The sequence below is a fragment of the Alexandromys fortis genome, unplaced genomic scaffold (assembly GCF_014885135.2).
Source record: "Alexandromys fortis isolate MF-2015 unplaced genomic scaffold, M_Fortis_MF-2015_v1.1 scaffold_83, whole genome shotgun sequence".
NCBI lineage: Eukaryota > Metazoa > Chordata > Mammalia > Rodentia > Cricetidae > Alexandromys > Alexandromys fortis.
This window is the reverse complement of record NW_026068001.1, coordinates 3,995,132-4,022,820: the sequence shown is the minus strand read 5'-3', so window position 1 is coordinate 4,022,820 and position 27,689 is coordinate 3,995,132. Positions and strand designations below refer to the sequence as shown.

The 27,689-nt window shown below is 39.0% G+C and overlaps 1 protein-coding gene and 1 non-coding gene across 2 annotated transcripts in view; one reads left to right on the top strand and one right to left on the bottom strand.

Moving 5' to 3' along the window:
• Window positions 1-27,689, bottom strand: part of Maob (monoamine oxidase B) — a 92,664-nt gene that overhangs the window by 37,969 nt on the left and 27,006 nt on the right. The window contains exons 2-3 of the mRNA XM_050160833.1: window positions 10,224-10,318; window positions 8,658-8,795 (exon numbers count right to left, since the gene is read on the bottom strand). Coding sequence (XP_050016790.1) covers window positions 8,658-8,795; window positions 10,224-10,318 — 233 coding nt within the window. The remainder of the gene's footprint in view (window positions 1-8,657; window positions 8,796-10,223; window positions 10,319-27,689) is intronic.
• On the top strand, window positions 14,871-14,975 carry LOC126512929 (U6 spliceosomal RNA). Its single transcript, XR_007595198.1, has one exon. It is a non-coding gene; the product is annotated as a U6 spliceosomal RNA (small nuclear RNA).

Genomic DNA, 27,689 nt, shown 5'->3' with positions numbered 1-27,689 from the left:
CCATTGACAAAAATCTATGAGTTTGAGGCCAGCCTGGTATGGATAGTGAATTCCAGGAAATTATGTGTCAAAATCCAAAATGAATATACAAATAAACATTAATCTTTCAAAACTAAGTGAATAATAGAATAAAATTTAAGGCCACAACTTAATTACAATGACAGGCTAGAAGCAGTAGTCCATGCCTGCAATCCCAGATTAAATCAAGGGGATTATGAATTTGGAGGTCAGACTGCACAACTCTACAAAATTCTGTTTCAAGCTAATAACAAGAGTGGCTACAATGGAGCATAGACAGCAAATTAATAGGAACACACACAATGTTTAGGCACTTTAAGGTTATGATAAATATTGAATTTAATCATTTTATTCTTTTTTTAACTTGTTTTTCTTCCAGAGATCCATAAAGAAACTTTAGTCCAGCCTGGATACATAGACAAGATGTCAACAGGACTCTAGCTAAAAGGCCTGGAAATAAGCAGGGAAAAATACATGCTCCCCAAAATAGAAACAGCATAGCTACCCTGATCTTAGATGGACCTACATCCTCTCTATTCCAAAGGCTCAATGCCATCCAGTATCATAGTGGCACTCTTCGACATCCAAAATCGCCTACTTCACATAGGTCTCTCTTAAATATATGCTTTTATCAACTCCCTTCTGATGAAGAACAATAAATGTAAAACAATCTTTCCTCTAACCTCTAACTGTGTGTTTATACTATGTAATAGAAACACAAACGGATGATACATGTATACCTATCTACTCCTAGGTTTATCTCATCTGACACAGAGTAGCAGCAGTCTCAATGGAATGAGCAGCTTTAATACAAAGTTCCTGGATTAAGAATAGAGTGTGGTGGCTCAATATTGTGTTAGTGTGATTTTTCTGTCGCTATAATAAAATGCCTGAGAGTATTTTATGAATAAAAAGAGTTTGGTTTATCATACTGTTCTGAATAGTCAGGGATATTGTGCTAACGTTTTCTCATTTCTGCTGAGCCACCTGCCATCACCCCTGAAATGACAATGTCATATGACAGAAGGAGTCATGGCAAGAGTGCACGGAAGAAGGTAAAACCACAGAGATAGAAAGGAAGGCAAAGAGAGTAGGAAAGGAGTGTGTGTGTGTGTGTGTGTGTGTGTGTGTGTGTGTGTGTATGCACGTGCACGCACACACACACACAAGACCACAATGGCAGGTCTGTGGAGGTCAATTTGCAGGAGCAGATTTACTCCTACCTTGTTTGTCGTGGAGAGAGAACTCACACGGTCAGGATTGGCATTGCTTGCTGAGCAAACTCTTTGGCCCCAGTGCTGCTCTTTTAGAGCAACCAGTATTCAAAGAGAACTAAACAGGTTCCCATGAGAACTACTGTAATCACTTCAAAAAGAAGCTTTCCTCACTCGTGCTCTCTCTCCTTCTTCTCCTGATTTGGACCTTGAGATTTCTGTCTGGTGCTACAATGTGAGTCTCTGTCTCTGTCTCCTTTCATCGCCTGATGAAGGTTAATATTCAGGAGGATGCCTATATGTTTTTCTTTGGGTTCACCTTCTTATTTAGCTTCTCTAGGATCATGAATTATAGTCTCAATGTCCTATATTTATGGCTAGAAACCAAATATGAGTGAGTACATCCCATGTTCCTCTTTTTGGGTCTGGCTTACCTCACTCAGGATAGTGTTTTCTATTTTCATCCATTTGCATGCAAAATTCAAGAAGTCATTGTTTTTTACTGCTGAGTAGTACTCTAATATGTATATATTCCATACTTTCTTCATCCATTCTTTCGTTGAAGGGCATCTAGGTTGTTTCCAGGTTCTGGTTATTACAAACAATGCTGCTATGAATAGCTTAATGATAAGTTTCGTACTAGGCATAATCCCTAAAAGGTTCCACCATGTCTTGACATCACACAACTGGAGACTAAGTATCTAATACATGAAGCCTTAGGGGACAAAGGTCCTGAGCTCAGTGATATCCTGGTTGAATCCTCATTCTAACACTTACCTAAGCTTGAAGATCTGAACTAGATCACATAAATGTTTTGTGCCTCATCACCCTTATTGGAAAGGATGGTTGATAATAACAATCTGACCTTTAAATATTAGTGATTTAAGGCATATGCAATGCTTAGAATGGTGCATTACAAATAGTAAAACCTCAATATACATCAGTTATTGTGTGTATTAAATTCAATTTTGAACTGAATCTTTACCAACTGTTAAATACACATTTCTTTTTACCCAGTAGCCTATATTACAGTGGCTAGGAATTGTGCTTTTTTTCTAGTTTCCACACGGCAAGGTGTCCTGAACATCTTCCCTTAATATTTGCCAACTTTAAAAAGGAGGAAGCAGTGAAGGTCAGCAGTACACACACCTCTATCTCTGTGCAGCAGTTTCAGCCAGGACTGTGCAAGCAACATGCATGCTGCGGGAGAAAGTGACAAGAGCCCCACCTTCTCTAAAACTTGCAGCTTATTGGCCTTCTCCCAGGCCATATTTAAGACAATCAACATGGATAGCACTTTGGGTCTGTTATGTTTTCTCCTGAGTTGGTCACAGTCAGGAACAAACTATCACACACATTAAGATATTGGCCCTATGTGAAAGCTATTTATGCTCATTATAAAAGTTTTCTCTTCAATTTCTTGAGTCCTTCAAGGTTTGGGGAACCAGTCAATACCTTCATTTACAGCTGTCTTTCTGGTGACTTCACCTTCATTAAGTTCCAACTTACATGCACCAAAGTCATAGGGACATGCCATAACCTATACATACAGGAGAGTATTCTCAAAGTGAATGGATTCTAATCTGCCCTTAGGAAGCAACAGGAATACAAGGAATTTCATTTCGATTTACTTCTGAGTTCATTGTGATGCCAGATGTTTGCAGCTACAGCATAAGTAATTTGTGATGTAATATAAGACCTATGTTGTGAGAACTAAGATTTATAGTGATGCTTTAATTTTTAAAGATGGATTAGGAATGTTTTTTAAAAAATACATGAGCCAGGCAGTAGTGTCACACGCCTTTAATCCCAACACTTGGGAAGCAGAGGCAGATGGATCTCTGTGAGTTCAAGGCCAGCCTGGTCTACAAGAGCTAGTTCCAGGACAGGCTCCAAAGCTACAGAGAAACCCTGTCTTGAAAAAAAAAATTTAAAAAGGTGGATTACACTAAACCCTTAAGCCATCAGTTTTCTAATTCGGTAGCCTGTGGTGTGTGATTGATTCAAATAGTACATATTATAAACTGACTAAACATCGTTTTTTACAAAGGTTGTTACAAAATAGAATGAAAAATGTAGCATTAATGATGATTTATATTGATTACATTAAAAGGTTGAGAAGATAGATTTTAGATATACTGGATGCAATATGATGTATTATTATTTTTAATACTTAGTACAATAACAGTTAGTGAAAAAGAGACCATGAGTTTGATGTAGAGTAGGAATGACTTATGGGAGGGTTTGAAGGAAGTAAAGGGAAGGGAGAAATATTGTAGTTGTATATCAAAAATTAAAAAAAAACATGAAAATTGTATGTGTACTGGTGTTTTGCCTTCATTTATGTCTTTCTACCATACTCTTGCCTGGTGTTGACAGACAACAGAAGAATGATTCAGATCCCTTGGAAAGAGAGTTACAGATAGCTGTGAGCCACCATGTAGGGGCTGAAAATCAAACCTGGGTCCTCTGGAAGAGCAGCCAGTGCTCTTAACCACTAAACTACCTCTCCAGGCCCATGTAAGATGTATTATTAAAATCTACTTGATCTTTATTTTTCATCTGTTATTGTGACTTCTAGGAAACTTGAAACTGCTTATGTGAATAGATTTTATTTAGACTGGATAAGACAGTTTTGAGCCATTTGAAATGAGATTTCAAATTATATATATGACAAAAAGAAAGCGAAATGAATGTATTTCGGTACCCTGAACTCAGTTCCATAAGAATAAGAATATTGGCAATGACTGGCCCTGGCAACCTCAGGAAAGGTTTGCAACTTAGCTAATCATAACCAAATTCTATTCTAATCTAAAGAAATTAGATCAAAATGGAAAGAAATTTAGAAGTTAAGCACAACCAGAAAGGAGCATTTTATTTTCTATGATTACTTTAGCCTGGGCATATGAGTTTGCCTGCAGCCAAATGCTGATCTCCTAGACTACTCTTAGCTCAAGAAACAAACAGAGGAAGGAAGACTGAATTTAAAGCGTCAGCCTCAAGTTCAGCGTCCAAGAAGCTTACAAAAATATTTTTAGGGCCTGTTTTACTTGCAAAAGGAATTTGAAAATCTTGGTTCTACTTGGTGTCTCATACTTGATGTCAAGAATTAGAAAAGTGTGTTTTCCAGGCTGGATAGATGACTCAGAAGTTAAGATAACACATTGCTCTCTCAGAGTAGTTTAGTTTTCAACATCTTAAATAGGCAGCTGACAACCACTGGTAACTCTGGAGGATTTGATGTCCTCTTCTGCAGTCTATGGACATCTGCATTCACATGCATGTGCACACACATGCACACGCATTTAGAAAATAAATATTTTAAAAGTGAATTTTTCAAAGAAAACCAAATTGTCCTACATATTAAAATATTCATAAAATCTTCAGGGTATCACAGTAGCTTTGGTTGTGACAATATTACTTAGTGTTTTCTCTCAAAATGCATTCTCTTTAAAACCTAGTAGTATTTTATCTTTTCCGATGGAAAAATAATGGCACAAAGTGCAAGTAACATAACAAGGTGACACAGAGGTTCATTTGTAGTAATTAATGATGGTGACAATGTTAGGAAGAGAAAACACACAAGAGAGAGATTTAGTAATACTAAGATAAGAAAGAGCCTTTAGGATTCTGCTTTCAAGCAGATGCTTTGAGATCTAGCTTTTGTAAGCACTAAGTCTGGTTAGAAGTAGCTTGGTTATTGTTAATGTCTATGTAACCCAGGAGGCTACTGTATAAACAGTAGAGAGGCAGGCACAAAGCTCAGCTGGAACAGGAGCCCAATTTCTTTTCACAAGTCTTGAGCTCACTAATGCCTGTGTGTCTAATATATTTTTAAAAATAAACATGACAGGAGTTCTTTTTAAAAAATGAATGATACAAAAAGAAAGGAACATATTCCCTCATATAACAAAATTTATGTTTGAAAAACATTGTACAATTCAGTGTATGGCACTGTAGGCCTCTTTACAACAAGTGTCCACAAAATAGAAATATGGGTAAGGGAATAGATAGATGATTGCTATATCAAGATAGACAAATGGGTGATTGAGAGAGAGAAATGAAACATAAAATGAAGAAAGGAAGAAGGCAGGAAAGAAAGGACACATAATTAACTTGAGAATTAAATTCCATTTAAGGTTACATTTAAGGTTACAACCTTAAATGACATACAAGCCTTTGAACTTAAAGGAAGAGACAAAAACTGAACTAAACCAAAGGAAGGCATGAGCCTAAATACATATTTTGTAATTGCCACAGAAAGATTAAGTAAAAAGATGATGAAATTCATGGAGAGAGTTCAGGGTTTGTTTCTATGAAGTACAAGTTCAGCATTGGTATACATGGATATCCTCCTATGAAAGATTAAAGGCATTTTTCTCCTCACCTTCCTGCTTTTCTGACTGTTAACCACACAATTTTTAAACAGTATTAAGGCTTTTAATGCCAGTTATGTTCTGGGTTACAATAGTCAATTATTGTCTTTCTTCATATTTAAGTTTATTGAATGTATTAACACCAATCTCACCGCAGTTGAGCTTTTCCTGGAGCCAATTTTGAATCATAAATTCGTAATAAAAATCATATTTTGTTTTCTCCCTTTATTTTGTTTTTTTTTTTTTTAAAGAAAACAAGCAATGTTTTTTTCATTTAGCACACCAATTCCAGTTCTCACTCCCTCCTATCTTCCCATTCCATCCACTTATCACCTCACCCCCAAACCAATCCTCAGAGAGGGTTAGGCATATCGCTTTGGGGAAGGTTCAAGGCCCTCCCTACTATATCTAGGCTGAGCAAGGTATCCATCCAAAGAGGATGGGTTCCCAAAAAGCCAGTACATACAGTAGGGATAAATCCTGCTGCCACTGCCAGTGGTCCCACAATCTGCCCCAGTTTATACAACTGTTACCCACATTCAGAGGGTCTAATTTGATTCTATGCTGGTTCCTTCCCTGTCTGGCTGGAGTTGATGAACTCCCATTAGCTCAGGTAAACTGTTTCTGTGGTTGAACCCATCATGGTCTTGAAATCTTTGCTTATATTCTCCCTCTTCCCACTCTTGAACTGGATTTTGGGAGCTCAACCAGTGCTCCACTGCGGGTGTCTGCCTCTGTTTCCATCAGTTGCTGGATGAAGGTTCTAAGGTGACATTTAACATATTCATCAATCTGACTACAGGGCAAGACCAGTTCAGGTGTCCTCTCCTCCACTGCTTAGGGTCTTAACTGGGGTCATCCTTGTGGATTCCTGGGAATTTCTCTAGTGCCAGGTTTCTTGGTAGCCCCATAATGGCTCCCTCAATCGAAATATCTCTTTCCTTCCTCCATCTCGACTATTCTGTTCCTTCAAGTTCTCTGCCCCCTTCCCCTTCTCCCCTCCTCTTTCCCGTCTGTCCTCCCTTCTCTGCCTGTCACAATTGGTAATATTTTGAAATAGAGCACTGCTAGGGCAAAACTTTCAAACAGCCAGAAACCAGGGGCCACTGGATTAAAAGGCAGAGAAAGCAGCAAAACCCTGGGAGAACTGTTGCTGGAAGGTGGATCTGGTGGCCCTTGCCTATAACCCCAACAGCCCAGGTGCTTGAGGCAGGAAGATGGGAGTTTGAGGTCAGTCTGTGATGCATAATGACAACTTGTCTCCAATCAAAATATACAAACAAAAGTGAGGATGAAAAAGAAAACTGTTGCTAGGCTAATTTGAAAAACAGACCGTACTTTGCTACTTGAAGTTCTCACAGAAACTGCTGAAAAGATTGGTAGGGATTATCTGGTTAACTTGCTAGTGCACTTGCTCTTGGCAGAGGAATAGTTTTCGAGGTCAAATAGCCAAGTTTAGGAACCTTAAAATTACCTCACCATCAATTTTCAAAGAGTACAAACTAGTGTTCTCATGGGAAGTTTGAAGGAAGGCCTTGATTGGGATTTGACAACCTACCAAGGATTATCCCTAGAGAAGACTGCTTCTCCCTTCTCAGCAGGCTTTCCCTGCCTGTAGCTCTCCATCTAGTTGCCAGATTTCCCCTGACCATATTAGCATGCCAATCGGTACTGTCACTTTTCAGACCTCCTTTAGACAATCATACTGTTGAGATTTCATGGCTACAGCTTCTCTGTATCTCAAGGCAGACATCCTGGTCGCCCGAATCTTATCTTTCCACCCCTCTTCCATGATGTTTCTTGAGCTGTAAGTAGAAGAATTGTGCTGTAGATATATATATGTTAAACATATGCTTACAAACATACTATCATACATGCTTAGCATATGCTCTACTTCAAGCTACTCTCATAGCTCCTCTTTCTTCCATTTTTTCTAAGGGAGTGATGTTTTCCTGTGGCAATAAGTTCCTATGGCTTCCTTCCACCTCTGGGAGCAACTGGAGAAAAGAGAAATGAAATTAAAAAAAAAAAAACTCTACCAGAGCAGTTGGAGTGGCTCACAATTTTAATCTCAACACTCTACAGGTAAAAACAGACAGGCTTTGAGACTAGGTCAAGGCTTGGCTACATAATTAGACCATCTTAAATAAAGAGACTATAAATAAAACCTTCTAGTAGTTCTTCTGTGGTGGGACTCCAGAGGGATGCCTAGAATAGATGGCTCTTTGCTTAGCCTAAATTATCAATGGCTTCCGGAGTAAAGTGAGGATTATGGAAAAATGGGGGAATAGGGAGGTGTGAGACAGAAAGAGTCCTGAATGGAGAACCAGAATCCACAAAAAGGTGTGGTCAGTGAGAAATCCTCAGAGACTCTTTTGTCTGCCAGAGTTTCTGTTTTTCAAAAGTGGTCCATTCCTCAAACCCTCGGCAATGTGTGCTACACAGATTCTCTGATGAACTCAAGGAAATTAATAGATGAGGTAAATGTTAACCCTGACTAGCACAGGGAAAAAGAAGAGACCTGTAGGCCATGAGAGGTGAATAAGTATAGTTTTGGAGGAGGAGACAATGAGTCAAAAATAATCCTAGGACAGAAAGAGAGACACAACATATTCAAGTAAATCTTGGGAGGGGAGTCAATGGAGAGTCAATGACATGGGTGTGCTTTGATTATCAAGCCACTTTTACATCAATTTCTAGAGAAGAATAACTTTAACTGACATGTAGGATACAATGCCAAACATATCAAAATATCTGAGAAGTTTGTAATAGAAACAGTGTTTGTAATAGAAAGTCTAGGGAAACATTTGAAAACTATACATAGATTTTTACATAACATGCAAGTGCCACAGGTATTTAAATAGAGATACTTAATAAGCGAATCATAAATATTTTTCTACTGAATTTGTAATATAGTTTACTAAATGGAAGTACGATTTTGTCAACAGCTTTCCTAACTAGATTTAGAATTGCCACCCAATTTATCTTTGATCATAATGAATGTATTCTGAGAGGGGCTGAAAACCTTCCGTGCCTGTTTTAGGCTTACCTTCACATGGTGGATCAGACGTTCAACTTCATTCACTTTATAGGTCTCTAATCCAAGCTCCTTGGCCAACCGTAGGATACGATTCTGGGTTGGTCCAACATAAGATCCTCCAAGGTCCACATATTTAACATTTTGATTCTGTTGTTTCATGAGAAAAAAAACAAAGATGACTGTTTAAAATAACATTTCTAAAATAAACATTTCTGAAACAAGCAATTAACATCGAAGAGGTTATAGATCCGTTTGAGCTGCATCTGTGGAAAACTGAGTTCTATTCTCAACTCTTCTTTTCCTGAATTACATAACTTAATTATTAAATCAATCTTTAATTTAAAAGAAAATTGACCACTGAAAAGGCAAGGCACGTCAGAACCCATCACTCACAATACAGCCCAATATCTCTGACTACACCTCAGACAAACTGGAAACTTATGGGTCAGTGACATGAGTAGTGGCATGACTTGTCTGTGTTGATTTCATCATTTGCTGTCTAGTCCCTGCTCCCCCAAAGGAGTCGTTTGTCACAATAAAAAGAATATTATTCTCTATGGACAAATAAAACATACTATAGATACACACAATGGAACACTATCCACATTTTACAAAGAGGAAAATTCTGTCATTTAGCACAACATACATGCATCTGCTGAACATTATGCTAAGTGAAATAAATCAGAGAAAGGGAAGTGTCATATAATCTTACTTATATATGGAATCTAAAAAGAGTTAAACTCCTAAAAGTAAAGAATACTATGGTGTGTACTAGAGGTTTCAAGGGTATGAATGTTAGGGACAGAGGGCATGAGGAGTGACTGGCCAAAGCACACAAGCTTCAGCTAGATAGGAGGAGTAAGTTTTGAGCTGTAATGTATATATTCAAAAAACCTAAGAGTAGATTTCAAGTATGTTGCCACAAAAAATGTCGAGTGTGTGAGATAACGGTTAATAAGCTTGATTTAATCACCGACATTGTATATGTATCATGTTGTACTCCATAAATATAGCATAATTATGATTTGATGTTTAAAAACAAAATAAATTAAAATAGATAAATGAATAAGTAACTGAAATGATACTCCCCATGCATCCCTGAATTTAGTTTGTATAAACAGAGAGAAGGAAGAAAGAGTTGGAAAGAGAAATAAATTCAGAGAAGTTTGGGTAACTCATGTGCTTAGCATGTGCAAGTTCCTGGATGGAAGATTCTTAGCACTCATGATGATGATAATAGTAAAGAAAAAGAGAGGCATAAGGAAAATTTTGGAGTCATGTTAGCCCCTCTTATAAAGTCAGTAACAAAGACTTTCAGGGAATACAAAAGTCTAAAAACACAATTCAGGGGTGGGCAGTGGTGGTACAAGCCTTTAATTCCAGCACTTGGGAGGCAAGGGAAGGCAGATCTCAGTGAATTAGAGGCCAGCCTAGTCTACAAAGCGAGTTTCAGGACAGCCTGGACTATTACACAGAGAAACTCTGTCTCAAAAACCAAAAAAAAAAGGAAAGAAAAAGAAAAACCACAACTCATGCTTCAGACCATGTTTCTCATTCCAATCCTTAGTTTCTTACCCGAATTGTGTAAGTCCTGCCTCCCACACGATCCCGTGCTTCCAGAACCACCACACTGAGGCCAGAGTCATGCAGAAGTTTGGCTGCTGCCATACCTGGGGAAATGTATAAGAAAACATTATGAAGAAATCTGCTACAAGAATGCAGACACATGCCACATGCTACTGGCCAACAAGAACAGTCACAATCACACAAGCTCTACTACACAACTTAAGGCATAGATGGAATTCTCTGTGGTGGCCTCCAGTCTCTATCTATGAAACCACATGATACTTTTAGAAAGAATAAAATATGCTTTGTTAGCAGTGACTATCTGAATAAACATTCCATGACACTATGCCAATAATATCCCTATTTTAACAACTAAATTATAAGTCAGACACCCTAATGCAGGAGCACAATCAAGAACATTCATATGCTAAAGGTCCAATGCTAGCCACAGATTCCATTTTCAGTTTGAGTCTGAGAAGCAACAATGTGGGAGAGAATAAGCCTTCAGCAATCATGAGTGGGCCTAGGCTTTACTGGGAAATTGGACTTTTGAAAGTTCACAAAATATTTCAAAGCTAAGGTCATAAAAACTGACCCTATATACATCTTAATTTCAGATATGCCTGATCACTGCTCAGATACACCTGCTCAGATATGCTTGATCAGGCCTGATCAAGAATGAAATGGCTCCATCCATGGACTTTAATTGTTCATTTAGTCAAAATTATTTCTTGAGTGCCCATGTATAGTCGTTTGTCTAATGCATCCCAGACATAGCTTGGAAATCCCTGCACTCATTTTTTGTGTGTGAGGTGACTTTTGAAAAGAACGTTTTTCTCTCATATTGAAAATAGATTTTTTTCTCACATAATATATCCTGATATGTTTTCATCTCACTCTACTCCTCCCAGCTCCTCTCCAGTCACCCTCCTGCTGAATCCACCCCTATTCTGTCTCTCAGTAGAAAACAAACAAGGTCCCATGTCTTTAAAACCACTCAGGCTATAGCTGTGATTCAAAAGTAGGTCATTTGCTTAGCATCTGGGAAACCCAAGGTTTCTCTCCATAGCACTGCCAAATATAAAAATATGAAATACAAGCACTCCCAGAATACAGCAAGAGCTGACCTCAAGAACAGATGCTCTTACAGTAAATTGAATTTACTTCTTGCTTCACAACACCAAAGAAAATCAAAGAAATGCCAAAATGCTACTGTACCTCACAGATACATGAAATAGTTCCTCTTTCATAAACAATGACTACATGATGTTAGGCCCCACTACCACAGCACACCTAATGCTCGCTACCAGTAAACTATGGTCATGTTTCCTTGTATCAATTCATGCTGGGAGTGTAGTTTAGTATTGACGTACTTTCCTAGCTCATGTGAAACGCTAGGTTCCATCTCCAGTTGCATTAAAAAGAAAAAAAGGGAGACTTATAGTACATTGTTTTAATAAATGCATTCCAGCAGGCTAGTGGGCCAAAGTTCTTTGATAGCCTCTTTGTTATTGTTGTTTTTGTATTTTTTTTTTGAGACAGGGTTTCTTTGTGTAACAGTCCTTGCTGTTCTGGAACTAGCTCTTGTAGACCAGGCTGGCCTTGAACTCACTGAGATCTCCCTGCCTCTGCCTCCCGAGTGCTGGGACTAAAGGTGTACACCACCACCCGGCTTGCTAGCCTCTTTTTCTGCCTGGGCCTACATTGAAAGTAAGTGAAAAAGCAGTTCCTTTCCAGCATCTGTGTCTGACCAAGGTCAGTGTCATCTCTGGTGACATTTCTCAATGTGCACTACAGTCTCATCTCTGGTGACGTCTCTCAATGTGTACTACAGTAGAATCCCCACTTCTAAGAATCTTTTTCACTTTATCAAAACCAACATGCTTTGAAGACACACTTGACTGTTGTGGGCTGGTAAGAATCCATTGGACATAATCTGAGTCTGAGTACAGAAGCATAATGAGCCAAAGGGTGATTTTCACAAAGGAAACCCATTTTCCAGAGGGATTGGATCGACATTTCATTGTTTGATGTAATGTCTCTTTCCATCCCTTTCCCCAGAGGCAGGCTCAATGCTTCTGGTTGGTGGCAGAGCAAGCTCTCAGAGTCCACACTGCAAGCAGTCACACTTGTAGCACAGAAGCATCCCAGGACTCAGTTTTAGGAATGCAGGGCTTGAAGTTTTAACTCCAGTTTCTCAATTTCACTCCCATAACAGGAAAAAACTATAACCATTTTTTTACTAAAATTCAAAATTGCAGACAATCTGAGGACCTTTTTCTTATCAATCATCACTCCAAGATATCAAACACACAGCCATAACAGCAGCAGTTACCAGCAAGTTCATGTAGAGCTCAGCAGCATGCTGAAGCTTAAACAAAAGAACCAGAAAGGAAATACAGCCCAACTCGCAGACACTCACATATGCGATTTCACAAAGGGTACCCCATCTTTTAATGAATACAGCTGCTCAATAGTATCTGATGAGAAGCATACAGTTATTAAAACAAACCATGGAATCGAGCTCGCTCTACCTTTTTAACATTATAATTATGCACAAAAATGACAAAAACATTATTAAGCAATATGTAAGTATGTTTTTTTGAAATCCCTTTTTAAAAATTTATGTTCAGGATGCTTGAGGGAACTTTTGAAACATCTGTTAGGCATCAGCTGACAAAAAGGGAAAATTAAAAATGCAAAAATTGATTTAACTGGAACAAATGAGGATGGCTTAGGGCATCATTGAATTTAGCAGTCAGAGTCCAGTCAGGATGTGATTAAGATGGTGAAGAAGGGGTACCTGTCAATGGATGCCACCGTGATGACAGATAAAGAGACAGGGAATTGACTACTTAAACAATAGGCAAATGTTAACTCTCCCGAGCTTCCTGGCTCAAAATATATTATTCTCCCAGGTTTCATAGTAGTTTGGATTTGGAAGCTTAAAAACATTTGTCACTGAAGCAAAATATGAGAAATAGTACATTCTTTGAGGAGGCCAGAAATGTCTATGTTCAATAATTCCTGTTTTAAAACCTTCGTAAATTATGAGCAATTTTGACCCCCAAAACACTAGACAAGATAGTTGTCCCTGACTAAACATGAAGCAGTTTCTGAATATAATATAATAATACTTTTAAGGGATTCATACTATCAGCTACCATCTAAAATATGGAGCACTTACTTTTGTGTTCAATGCTTTCTACAAAGCCTACTTTGTCTTCAACACAAGGGGGAGAACTATTTTTATTCTCAATTTCAACAACCAGATAGGTTACATAATTAGTAAATGGTAGAACCAGAGTTGAACCCAAACCTTACCTCTTAGCCACCATTCTTGGTCCAAAAAAAAAGGAAGATTAAAAATATAATAACATGATATAGCAATCCTTAGAAATTATCTGAAAGCATTCTGCTCTCTGTCTAAATATTAGGAACCAGCACACAATCAGTTTTCCTTTTGAACAGATGTTTGGCTCCTGAAACGGATTCCAAAGCAAGCTTATCATCACTGTGTACTCCTGCAGAGTTAATGAAATTTGACTTTAATGTGCAGGGTCAATTAATAGTTCACAAAATAGTTATTTGGATCTTTCAGAAATAGTTCATATAGGCCCTTAAGACACAAATAATAGAAATACACATATAATGCTATGAAATTGCAGAAAGATTGTATTTTGCCAGGCCTGGTGGCAAGCCTGCAATTTCAGTGATCTGAATACTGAGGCAGACAGTTCACAAGTTCAAGTCCAGCTTCACAGTGAAACCATGTCTGAAATTATTTTAAAGACCTACAAATCAGTGTCATGCAGCATCATTAGCATTTGTGTTTCCAGTTTGGAACTGTAGAAAATGGCTTGAGTTAGACTCTGGGGGAGACTGCAAAAGTGTGAGACTCATGAAATCAGAGTCCACATCTACCTTGCTCTCTGTTTTGCCAATGTGTTTCATGTCCTTCAAATTAATCTGTGCTAGTTAACAAGCTTTTACACTTTAAAATAGGAAACGAATTGTCTTGGAAGGAATATAAAACATCTGCACTTTATTACTACATAAAGGCTTTTGCAGTCTAAAGTTACAGAGAGAGAGAGAGAGAGAGAGAGAGAGAGAGAGAGAGAGAGAGAGAGAAACAATCTTGGTAACAAAAATTGACAATAAAATTCACGTACTTCTAAGTTCCTCTAACCTTGTAACCCTGACAAATGATATAGGCATTCTTTTAGGACTTATAACAACAATATTATGTAAATAGCCCTCATCACCTCTGTCACTTCTGACAAAGCAATGTGGTTTGTCTAGGGCAGTTCAAAGCAGTGTTTTTCTGCATAGCCTTGGCTGTCCTAGAATTGGCTCTGAAGACCAGGCTGGCCTCGAACTCTACCCCCTGAGAGTTGGGATTAAAGGCATGTGCCACCACCCCCTGGGCAAAGCAATGGTTTTATGAGGAAATTCTAGAAACAACCAAGCAAATTTCTGATCAAAGAACTCCAGTTCTTTGATCTCTTCAAAGAATATGTTTCTTTAGTCATTTAACACAAATATACCCAAAAAAGGCCTGGAGTAAGAAGAAAAACATCTTCTGTTAGAAGTCCAGTTTCTTCGGGGAAAGAGGCATGAGTAGGAAGAAGGGAGATGATAAAAAGCTACTATGATGCTCGCTTCAGCCGCACATATACTAAAATTGGAACGATACAGAGAAGATTAGCATGGCCCCTGCGCAAGGATGACATGCAAATTCTTGAAGCGTTTCATATTTTTTTTAAATAAATAAATAAAAAGCCACTATGTAGGTGAGGCCACGGCTAAAAGAGCTAACAGGTGCAGCAGTGCGGAGAGCCAGCTTTGCTACTCCAGGGAGGTAGGCAAATGGACAGTGAAGCACACAGAGACCCAGGAGTGCTCAGTTAGCAAGTGGCACAGACAGTGTTCCAATCTCAGCACTCTGACTCTAAATGCGGATTCCATATGGCATACTGAAACACGAAGGGGCTATTTAACAGTGAAGCACAGTGAACTACCCCTTGGATATCTCCCATCATCTGAGTGCCGCTTATTCTTTGCCTTTGTGCAAATAACTAGAAAGTAAAGTATATATTCCTGGCAGGTAAAGTTCTAAAAGGTCTTCTGTTATGAAGCAAATGACATCCACAAAGACACAAATGGCTTGATTGACAGAGTGGAAACTGGATGGCATTCCCTTTTCCTATGTCACCAGGATACCATACATGGAGCTCAGAAAGCTCATATCCGGGATGATAAGATGGTAATTATCTATGTTTTCTCTCTTCCTGTGCCAGGATACAGTTGGTGTTTAAATGTGTTTGTTGAATGGTTGTATTTAATATCCTTAAACAAAGACGACTTTTAATAGAAATGATTTTTGATACAGAAATAAATAGGTATAGTAATATATAAACCTTTTCATGTTGTCTAAGAAACTAAAATATTTCGGTATGTTGAAACTGATTTCTTTTTGTCACATCAAGTATGGTAAGATACCCCTGGATTTTTCAAAAGAAAAAGAAATGGCCAAATGATAATACCCAGTTCATTTTTGTATGGTACTGTAGTTTCCAACATGCCTACACAGTCAACTTTCAATAAGGTCAGCATTGTTGTGTCCATTTCTCAGATTAGGAAATAGAGACTTGCCCAGAGTTTCACACCCAGTGAAGGCAGAACTGGGCCTAAACTATTTCTCTGTTTCTAGGTCCTATGGGTTCGCCATTAACCATAGTCCTTCCCATAACAAAAGCTTTTCACTGTTGAATTCTTGAAGCAGGCAGAATTTGAATTAAAATCAGAATGTTTCCTTTATTGACTTTCTTGGAAAGAATATGTTGATAACAATCATCTAGAGTCTGCCAGTATCCAAAGCTCTGGGACATGCTCATTGGGGAGAGATCCAAATATATTTGGAGCAAGAAATACACATTGAGAAGAGCTCTGAGGAAATAATTCCTTGTATTTTATTCAGAATGACTCTTGCCTGGCAAGATACCCATAACAATTTGGGGCAAAATTAAAACAACATAGACCAAGCAAATACACATATGCTTGCCACTGAGAAACACTCTAGAATGATGTTATTTACATGTTCTCTACCCCCTATCACAGATAAAAAAGACAGATTCCAAATCTTCTTTGAAGAGTAGTAACCTTTGCCCTGTTTTCTCCAAGACATTCAAAATACTTAACACAAAAACAAAGAGCAGTGGCTTGTATGATACAGGAGACCTTCACTGATGCCTCAGGCCAAGGAGTGCTTTATGTTCTTGAAAGGGCTACAAAACATCAAGCTTCCATAAGTTGCCATAGAAACCTTTTCCAGATGCAGCTGATTTGAGACACTCAAATGAGATTGTCTGCAAAGGCCTTTCAGAATATACCTAAAGCCATAAAAATTGTTTCTGCATCACATTTTATATGCAAATGATGGCACTTTTAGGAAATGTCAGCCATCATAATGAGTCTTCTTTCGTAAAGAAGCCTTTTTTCCCCCTTTGTTGTTGGAAAGCAGCTGAGCATCTTTTATGCCTCACAAATGCACCAGACAAAATGTATTGCTGGTTTACCTCCTCACTATCTTCCAGGAATAAAGGAAGCACATCCAAAATTACAGATTCTCTTTCTCAAGTATATGTGAATTATTTATCTTTAAAACCAGTCAGTAGCTTTTAATTAACCTGCTTCAAATCTTCCTCAGAAGCAGATTAAGATGTGTAGAAATAGATACACCTTTCTGGAAAACAACTGTGAGCTCTTTTGTTTGTTTGTTTGGTTTGGTTTTTACTATAAATGTGATAGCACACACAATCCTAACACTCAAGATACTGAGGCAAGAGGATCTTGAGTTTGAGCACTATAAGACCCAATATCACACACACACACACACACACACACACACACACACAAACACAAAAGAATCACTGGGTCTTTTTGTTTAATGTATTATTGTGGTGATTGGGGTGGTGGTGTTGAGGATGGTACCCAAAGCCTCATGCGTCTGACTTCATCCCTAGCCTTCAAACTGTCTTAAGCATAAAAGAAGTTTCCTTGATGATGGCTTGAGGAGAAAAGTTTTGTGACTCCAGTACTGGATTACCAATACAACTTTTAGAATTGCAAGCACCTTTAATGCAGACTATAATACTGGGGAGCTGTAAGACTCCTTGATACTCACTTTCAGACTCAGGGCATTTCTCAAATAAGTGTTTGTCACAAATGGTACGAAGGGGGTGACAGATCTACTTTCCCCTTTCATCAGACATGAGATAACAGATTCTAGAAAATAATTAAACACAAGCATGGCCAGGGAAAAGAAATCTGAGTGTGGCATAAGGACTGAATGGAGGAAGTAAGGTTACTCTTGGCTTATATGCCCCTGTCTACTTCTGGGGCCCAGAACTGTTTCCTTTGCCTGTGGATTAAGCCTAAGAGAACTGACTGGAAATGAAGGCAAACTTTACTGCTCTTCTTCACTACAAGCTCTTGGCTCAATGGGCTGCTTTCTGGTTGCGTAGCCATGGACAAATGCTCACTTCTTGGAGCCTCTCTTCACTTTCTCACAGAATAATGTGATTAGATGGGGCTCCTTCCAGTCAGTGACTAAATGAAATGGGACAGCATGGGAATCACACAAGACAGCGCATTACACAAATGCTATCTCCATGACCCCAAAGCATGTACTTTGCAAAATCTGAAATGGAGGTGACATCTGCAGATGTGAATATAACATGTATAGTATATGTGGTGTTCTGGAAGAAGGGAATGGGCAATTTAAACAGTTTTGTTTAGGGATACGTGTATCAAAATAGTTAAGGGCAAAATGTCATTTCTGTGATTTATTTTGAAATGCTTCTACAGGGAAAAGGGGTTGATAGATGGACAGATGAATGGAAAAACAAAATGGATACAATACATAATACAAATGCAGAAAAAAACCATTACAAAATATAGTTCATTAGGCATGAACATTTGCTATATAATTCTCTAAAATTTTTCATAGTAAGGAAATTCTGGGGAAAAGTTAAATTAGTTTTTATTCAGCGGCACTTGTCAGAGACTTAACATATCATGCAACTCCACTAGGATCCATATTGGTTATTTATATGTTGTTAATATAATATCTCTTTATAACATGGGGAAGCAGAGAATATAAGTACTTTTATAAGAGCAGAAAATTCTTATTACATATCCTGGAAAACATACTAAAGTAATTGGTCCATTTGGATCATGTGGTTAAAATTGGCCATGCATTTGCCAAAAAAGCTTCCTGTCAAGACAAGTATCTCCTTCCTTGATTGGTGGTGTATTTCAGTGAGACATCACTTGCCTGGGACTTGGGGGATCCTGGGTTCTATCACTAGCATTGCAGTGACAATGTAAACACTCTTCACACCATTGTCCTTCATCTAGATGCTGAGGAGGAGTTCGTGTCTAAACCATGTCTTGCCTCTTGAAAATGACAAATCTCAACAGGAGAAGCACAGGCACAGAGAAAAGGGTGACTACACGGTACAGCCGTATGGGAAATGATATTGCTTCATTCAGCAATCAACCACATAATGTGATGGTGGGTCCCTAAGACCGGATTACCTAGTAATTCTTTCACTATCTGAGATCGTGTTGAGGAGAAGTTTGTGTCACAATGCCCAAAATACTAAACAGAAATAACTTATGCAGGAAAAAATATTTGCTTTGGCTCATATTTTTACAGGGGCCTGTTAATGGGCCCCGTGTTATTGAGTACAACATCATACAAATGAAAGTATGTGGCAGAAAAGAGATGTTCACTTCATGGCTGACTAGAGTACAGAAAGGAGACTGGCCATGCTGTTAGCTTCTGTTGTTTTTGCCTTTTATTTAGTCTTTGGCACCCATGGGATAGTGCTATGCGCACTGAGAGTGGGTCTTTCTCCTCTCAGTGAACTTTCTCTGGAAATAGGCTAATAGACACACCCAATTTAGGTAATTCTAAATGCAGTCAAATTAACAACAAAGATTATACATCACAAGTACACTTTAATGTTATCACTGTTGTCATAAGTGACTCCATCTTTATTCCTCTTCCTTTCCCCCTCCTCAGACAATGTTCTTCACATTGTATTCCTGTGATCTTGCTTATTTTCATAATCTGTTTCCAAGACCATGAAACTGATTTAAAATGGACTCATTTCAACCTCAAGATAAAAGAATGATGTCAAGAACGGTTCACCACCTCATGTCTAGGGCAGATGGTCCAGCACAGGATCCTGGGAAAGTGCTGATCTTTGTTCATAGCCATTAACCTGATCTCCATACAAGTATTCATCAAGTCCTCAAAGAAATGGAAGATGGTAATTAAGATATTAATCTTTCTCTTTCCAGATTGAAATAAAACCTACTTTCTTTCTCACCAGTACTCATCTTTTGGGCACTGGAGATGAGAGTGAGCTTCTGAGCCTGAGTTTAGGAACACAGTGATGAGACTGCCAAAGTATACACATCTTAGAGTCTGTTCCAATATTTATCTAATGCATGTTTATATTTGGAACTAGAAGCACACTGGTACAATTGGGTTACAGAAAAAAAATGAGAAATGAGAACATAACAATGAAAAATAGTGTGTCCTCTGAAGAAAGGAACAAGAATTCCTCTTATTTCTCATCTTTGTGATGCAACCAAAGCCGGCCAGAGTTAGCAGAGAGTCCAGGACTCTGAAAGACTTGAGGTCAAGTCCTTTGCTGAAATCTTCAGGAAAGGAAAATTTGCTCTCACCTGAGGAGCCATGAGCCAGGTGAAGGACAACCATGATGTTGATGAGTAAATTGTGGTAGCACACCATCATACATTGAATAGTTTGTCTATTTCCTCCACTTCTCCATCCAAATTCATGCCTTGAAACTCAGTTCTCTTAGAACTACAAAATGTAATTTTGTATGAAAGCAGTCTTTATAGAAATTATCAAATTAAATTGAACTCATTAGGATAAATCTCAACCCTAACTAAAATGGGAAGTTTAGACATAAAGACCTGTATATAAGAATGCCACATAAATATGAAAGCAAGGATCAGATTGATGCCCCTAAAAGCCAAGAAGTGCCAAAGGCTTCTTAAAAGTCATCCGAAGTTAAGGGAGGGTCAGGAATCAGAGTTCTCTTATAGGTGTCAGGGGACACCAACCTTGCTAACACATTGATCTGAGTCTGCTCTTTTAAGCCATCTCCTCTGAGTTTCTTTGGTACAGCAGTGCTAGGAAACTGATGAGTTCATGTAGCCTTATCATTACAGTAAGTTAATTTCATTGATAACTGTACTTATTTGGGAATGTCACAAAGATGCAAGTCCTAATTAGGCAGGCTAGGCTGGCATTTCTTATGTTTTCAGGAATATTGAGGTGTTAAGGGGTGGTGAGCAGAGGACATTTCTAGCATATTTCTATTGCAGAAAGTTCAGATGGCTTGGAGAATGGAGCATTGTTCTAAACAGTGCCGATGTTAGATAAGAAACCAGCTGAGACTCACAGTAACAAAGCTTAAGAACAGCTCTGCATTCCTGATAAATAGCATAAGAAAACGAGAGGGCTTGACCTTTCAACAAAGAACAGGCCAGCAGATAGTAATGAGGGGAAGAGAACCATCTGGCACCTAGAAAAGGACTAGAACTTTCTTAAAATAAACATTTTCAAATATGCTATGGCCAAGGTTAAATACATTCTATGCTTGCTACAAATTCTGTAGCATTTTTAGAATGTCTTGGGTATGCATCACCCATTAAACTCTACTGAAGCTAAATAATTCTCAAAAATTGTCAGGAGCCATTTCCCCCCTAAAAATCATTACAGGAATCACCCTGGGGAGTCTGCAGAGAACCCCACACCCATAATTATGTTCTATTGAGAAAACCTGCCGCTCATCCAATTAACTGTTAATCTGTTAGCAGAACCCGCCTCACATTCCAGCTATCCAGGGAACCAGGTGTGGCAACTTGTGACTTCCTGGCCTACTACCTGTCCTACGTGACCTCGAACACACGGCAAGAATCCAGTTGCCCTGCCCCCCATTCCTTACCATATATAAACTGTAACCCGTCCCTAATAAATCGGAGGCTTTGACAAATCTGCTTGGCCTCCTTCTTCTGTCTTAGCTCATTCTCTTCCAGGTAGCGCCCCTCCGAGACCCTGGAATAACTGATTGCAGGGTGGGTTACAAACCCCTAGACTGAGTAACCCACCCAACGAAATCGACAAAAAATATTTATATAAGTGTTTAACTTACCCCAAAGCACTCTTGTGTCAGAACCTCACCTCCCCACAATGCCTTAACAAAGCTATTATAAGCTCAGAACCAAGAAGCTCCATCTGACCAGCTCCAATACTTTGGCTCTCCGGGGAATGAACGCCTGTCCAGAATTTGAACTTGACTGGAAATAGACCATTAAGAAACATGCATGGGAAAGTCTGACATTTGAGGCTTTAACAATCACTTTCAGACAGAAATAAAAAAGAATCTATTCTAGCAATAAAACACTGGGTTCCAGTAACCACAGATCAAGCAGTTTCTTCTTTTCAAAATTACATTTTTCATTCATCCATTTATGTAGAATAGTTGTGGGTGTGAGATTCCCACAACACATGTGGGGGTGTCAGAGAACAATATGCAAAAGGTGGTTCTATACTTCTCAACCATGGTGGCAAGTGCCTCTGCCCACTGAGCCATGTTATTGACTCAGGTTCTTCTTTGTTTGGTTAAAAAGATTATATNAGATAGAGATATAGTGTGTGTGTAACTTCTAGGAATCTGTCCTCACCTTCCATTATGTTCTTTTCTAAGGATCGAAATCTTGTCTTTTGGGTTTGGCTGGAAGTATCTTTACTTGCTCAATCATTTCACTGGACTTCTCATTTTTAAAATTTAAATTGTCTCATATTAACACAGTATCATCAAAACAGGTAATTGTAATACTAATACTTGGGAGGCAGAGGCGGGCAGATCATGAATTTTGGCCTGGGCTTCGTAAGGGAGTTGCAGGCCAGCCTCAGCTATAGAGAGAGACCCTATCTCAGAAAAACACAAAAGGGAAATGCAATAGTGTATAGACATTGAACTATGTAAAATGCACAGACTCATGCTCCATGTCTAGCATGATAGTGTAGGCATGCATGCACACATGTATGCACAAAGCATATGTACATTCTACAACTATGAGCAACATACATGTCCAAGAGCTAGTGTCTTCAAATGCAATTAGATCAGTGTATATAGGACCTTCACTGTCACCAGCATCCACTGTCAGCACTTAGTAGAAAGCCCTGCCCTGTACTTAATGTTCTCCATTTTGAGCTATCTTGACATAAAATCAGAGTTGAGCAAGGCAGCAGCATAAAAATGCTTCCCAGAAGTGATTCCCTGCCTCAAGGTGGCCTCAGCCTTCTTGAAAAAGGAATGATACCTGCTGTGTTTTCTTCCCCATCCCTTAGTACTTTGCAAGTGACTTTGACATCAATGTTCTCATCTCCTAAGAAACCAATTGTCTGGCCTTGCCTCAAAGTTATAGAATTGGAAGTCCTAGCAAGATCTGCTCCTTTGGGTTGCATTTCAAGGCAGGGCTGGAATAGCACAAAGGTCCCAGGAGTGGTTGCCCAGCGCAGGTAAAGTGTCAAAGATGCAGCAGTTAACCACGAAGATGAGCTGCTGAAGATGAGGAAGGTGAGTCCTCAACAAGAGCGCTCAGATGAAATAGCCAGGCACCGGAGAGACAGCCCCAAAACGGGAGAGACATGGCCTCCTGAATGCTTCTTTGGAATTCCTCCATGCTATCATCTGGGCCTCATCTTATTATTGGAAATGTGGCTTCACCAGAGGAAATGATTTCTGTGGGTCCTTGTTAATCCCAATCAGCTCTCTCCATGACTTCAACGATGACAGTTCTTCCCGTCTCCTCACAGAGCTCCTTGTCAAGTCATTAAAAAATAAATGTCTAGTTTAGGGAATATTTACAAGTTAAGGACCATTAGCTACACTGAAACCAGTAAACAATCAAATAGCATCCATTTTTCTCTGATTTTCCTCATTTCTTACACAGACTCAGTCATCTACCCTGGAGTTCAAATCTAAAAGTCAGGCTTTGTCATTGAGGTGGTTCCTGGTGACCCTTATCCCATTGCATCCAAAAAGTATGACCCAGCCCCTGTCAGTTTCTCTCCTCTCTTGTCTCTTCCGCAGTGTTTGAGTGAAAACCAGGCTTTCATACTTCATAGACAAGTGTGTTCTCTGTTTCTGTGCTGTGCTCCCTGCCCTTTCTCCTACTCCCTACTCCAGTCTCATGACACTGAACCATGAAGTTCTTCTCACACCACACAGTAGAGTTCCTGCCTCACCTCCCAAACACAGCTCATCTGTCACCTCCGCTAGTCCTAAGGTTTTTTTTTTTTTTCTCAGCAGCTAGTAAGGTGTCTTAGGGTCCTCATGTTTCTACAGTAATGAATGCTTCCCCCAGAAGAGGAAGAGACCAGGACCAAAAGAAGGCATTCTGAACGGTATGTAACTAAATGCACAGGAATCTTTCAGGGAGATCAAAAATTTTAAACTTTTCCCTAAAATTATTTTTGGAAAAGGGCGTTTCCTGTTATTTCCCACCACCACACTGGAGATAGGTTGAAATCTTTCCCGCTGGTGGTTTGATAAAAGATTTAACAGAAAGAAAGCCAAAATAAGCTGGCAATGTTTGTGAAGACAAGGCTTCAAATGGAACACAGATGACTTTAGTTGTGCTTTTATTAGGTTTGACTCTTTGTTAAGAGACCAGTTTGCTTTATAAGGTAATATAAAGAGAATTCTCACTCTCAGGTGTCAGCACCAGTGTCAGAAGGGGACAAAAATGAACACTTCTACGAAGATCTAAGGGAAACCATCTATGATGGTCTGGGTAAATTACTGCCGGGGTGTCTGGAGCTGAGATCTAGCTTCCCATTCATGTTAGAACATCTGTTTAGCTTAAATTCAAATGACCCTAAGTGTATTCGGAAAATCTAGATGTCATTCTGAGTGGTGGTCCCAAACTCTTGCCAATTCAATGGTCTTAATTATGTTTAGGTGATTTTTCATTGCTTCCAAAAGGAAATTATCAGGGCCAAGCAGTTTCTTTATTGCTTAACCAATGAAATCAACAGATTGATATATGACACTCCCACATCAATGCAAAACATAAAAATGGGCTATCTATCTCCCAGGCCAAGCTGATAGAGGTTACTTGCACAAAATTATTTTCTTTTATGGGACCCTGTTATTGTGATGAACAGACTGAGCTTGGAAATTTGTGGTTCTTCTATTTCTTCTTAATTTTCCTGTCCCTAAAATGTTTATTGACAATATATCAGACTTTTACACAACTATCCCATGATTTGGCTCAATGCAGATGATTTATAGATCAAGTCTTGCAACATTGGCATAACTTCCTAGGTTGTAGTATTTCATTAAACTGCATCATACACACAATAACTAAGTCTCAAACTGCTGCCCTCAATCTGTAGAGAAACCAATAGATAACATATGCCATGTATTGGACAGCCAGTTAGCTGAGTGGGGGAAGATGCATAATGGTTCATTTTTCAAAGAACTTACTCTGATTAGTCCCATCAGAACACACTTCTTCTCTAAATCTTGCATATTACAAAACTTATTGTAATGTTATTATGACATTAAAAGCAACATCACAGATGTCTTGAAAATTTTTCAGTTCCCAAATTTTCTTCTCCAACTGTTTTTTTTGTGTTGTTAAAATCATTTGCATGCATATGATAGCATATGTGTATGTGGTGTGTGTGTCTGTGTGTGTGCGTGGTGTGTGTATTCAGGTATGCAAATGCCAAGGCATACTGTTGAGGTCAGAAGACAACCTTGGCTATTGGTCCTTGCCTTCCATCTTGCTTGAAATAGTATATCTTTGCTGTTTACTGTGCATAATATGGGCTATCTGGCCTGAAGACTCTGGAATATGTCCTGTCTCTTCATCCCATGTTGCAGAAAGAGCTCCGGGGTTACAGATGCTCTGCTTTACATGATCTCAGGCCATTCAAACTCAATTTCTCAAGTTTGTGCAGCAAGTACCTTAATAACTGTGTCATTGCCTGAGATAAGAATGTGTTTTTAAAGCTTGTTTTTAATTTTAAATATAGGACAGGTGATGGTGACACATGCCATTAAGCCCAGCATTTAGGAGGCAGAATGACGCAGATCTCTGTAAATTAGAGACCAGCCTGGTCTACACAGTAAGTTCCAGACCAGCCAGTGCTATTATGCACAGACCCTATCTCAAAAATATTAAAGGACCTGACTTTCCAGGTGGGGTACTATGTTAGGGAGTTGGTGGTGTTGGTTCTAAGAGGAGTTGGGGGACAAATGGGAATGAATATAATTACAATATGAAACTCTCAAAAAAAACTAATAAAATATTGTTTTCAAAAGACTTACTTTAAAAAAATTATTCGTATGTATGTGTGTCTGTGAGTGTATGCCATGTGAATTCAGTGCCTACAGAGGTCAGAAGAGGTATCAAAGTCCCTGAAACTGGAATTACTTGTACCCACTATTCATAGATGCCTGCACAAAAGCATACATAAAAGAACACTTTCAAAAATGACACCCAAAATAAGTAAACAGGCAAAAAGAAAACCAATAAAGTGGGGGAGTAACTAAGGAAGACATTGGGCATCAACCTTTAACTTCCAAACACATGTACACATGAGTGTGTGCACACTCACACACATGCACAACCCACATGAACATGTATAAACACCATATATACACTAATAACCAATAAACCACCTAAACAAATGCCTGTCTGATGTAGGAGAGTCATCTCTCTATGTGTTACTTTCATTGGTTAATAAAGAAACTGCCTTGGCTTTTTGATAAGGCAGAATTTAGATGGGTGGAGTAGAACAAACATAATGCTGGGAGAAAGAAAGCAGAGTCAGACAGACACCATGCTTCTCCTACCCAAGACGGATGATGGTTAGACCCATGCCGGTAAGCCACAGTCAAGTGGCAATACAGATAATAGAAATGGGTTAGATCAATATGTGATAGTTAGCCAATAAGGGACTGGAGATAATGGGCCAGGCAGTGTTTAAATGAATACTATTTCTGTGTTGTTATTTCGGGTGTTAAGCTAGCCGTGCGAGAGCCAAGCAGGACCAAAAGCAGGCCTGCTTGCCTCATCACTACACCTGTCTATGAAGTACTGCTAGAAATAAGTAATTAGTGAAGGATAAACCAGGGTGGGGTACTGGAACAGAGTTGAAGAGCCTCTTTCTTAAAAAAAAAATTGTGTTGTTAATGTCCGACACATGATATCAAGGTTAAGTGTGTTATAACAGTTTGGAACAATTATTGCAAAGGTTTTAGGATGAGAAAAGCCTTTGCATGTTTAAGGAACAGAAACAAATATCTACACACATTTGTGTTTTCAAGTACTTCAAACAAACTCTTTGCACTCCAAAGTTTTTGGACACAGTCCTAAACTATCGTATCAGTTAGCAGTTAGTAAGTTGAAATGTAAAACCATGAGCAATGGGAGGCCGGCTCCATTCCACCATGCTGAAGGGAAATGCAATTCTCAGGAGCCTTTCATTCTTGACAAATACTTCCTAGATGAAGAAACAAGTCTTTTGCCAACTGAAAATGGTGGTGTCGACACTCGTACCCAAAATTGCAAAATGAATTACAACATTTAAAAGATTTTAATGCAAAAACTTTAAATTCAGACAAGATGCTGTGATGTTAATTTTTTTTTCCTTTTCCTCTTGTCTCTCTGGATTTCTGTTTTTCTTCAGGAGACTTTATTTCTGGATACTCTTTGAATCTTTGTGGGTTCATTCTTACGTATATCCTTGGCTCTGTGTCTCAATGTATCCAATTTTATCCCATTATTCCTCAGTTCCATTGCCTTTGACCAAGTACAAAACCAGTAATTACTTATCAATTTCCACATTTGTTTGCTTGGCAAAAAATACACAGAGATTTGGAAATCAACTTAGTGAGGTCAGGTTTTGTTTTGTTCTTTCTCTTTCTGCAGCATTAGGGATGAGATTCGGGGCTTCATATTTGCTAGGCAAGAACTCAACTGCTTCCAAACAGACTAGGCTCCCACAAATCCAGTACATGCAGTAGGATCAAAACCCAGTGCCATTGTCCTTGGCTTCTCAGTCAGCCTTCATTGTCTGCCATGTTCAGAGAGTCTGGTTTGATTCCATGCTTTTTAAGCCCAGTCCAGCTGGCCTTGGTGAGCTCCCATTAGATCAGCCCCACCGTCTCAGTGGGTGGGCGCACCCCTCACAGTCCTGGCTTCCTTACTCATGTTCTCCCTCCTTTTGCTTCCTAGACCTGGATAGAGGGGGGAGGACCTTGGACTTCCCACAGGACAGGGAACCTTGACTACTCTTTGGACTGGAGAAGGAGGGGGAGGGGGGAAGGGGGCGGGAAATGGGAG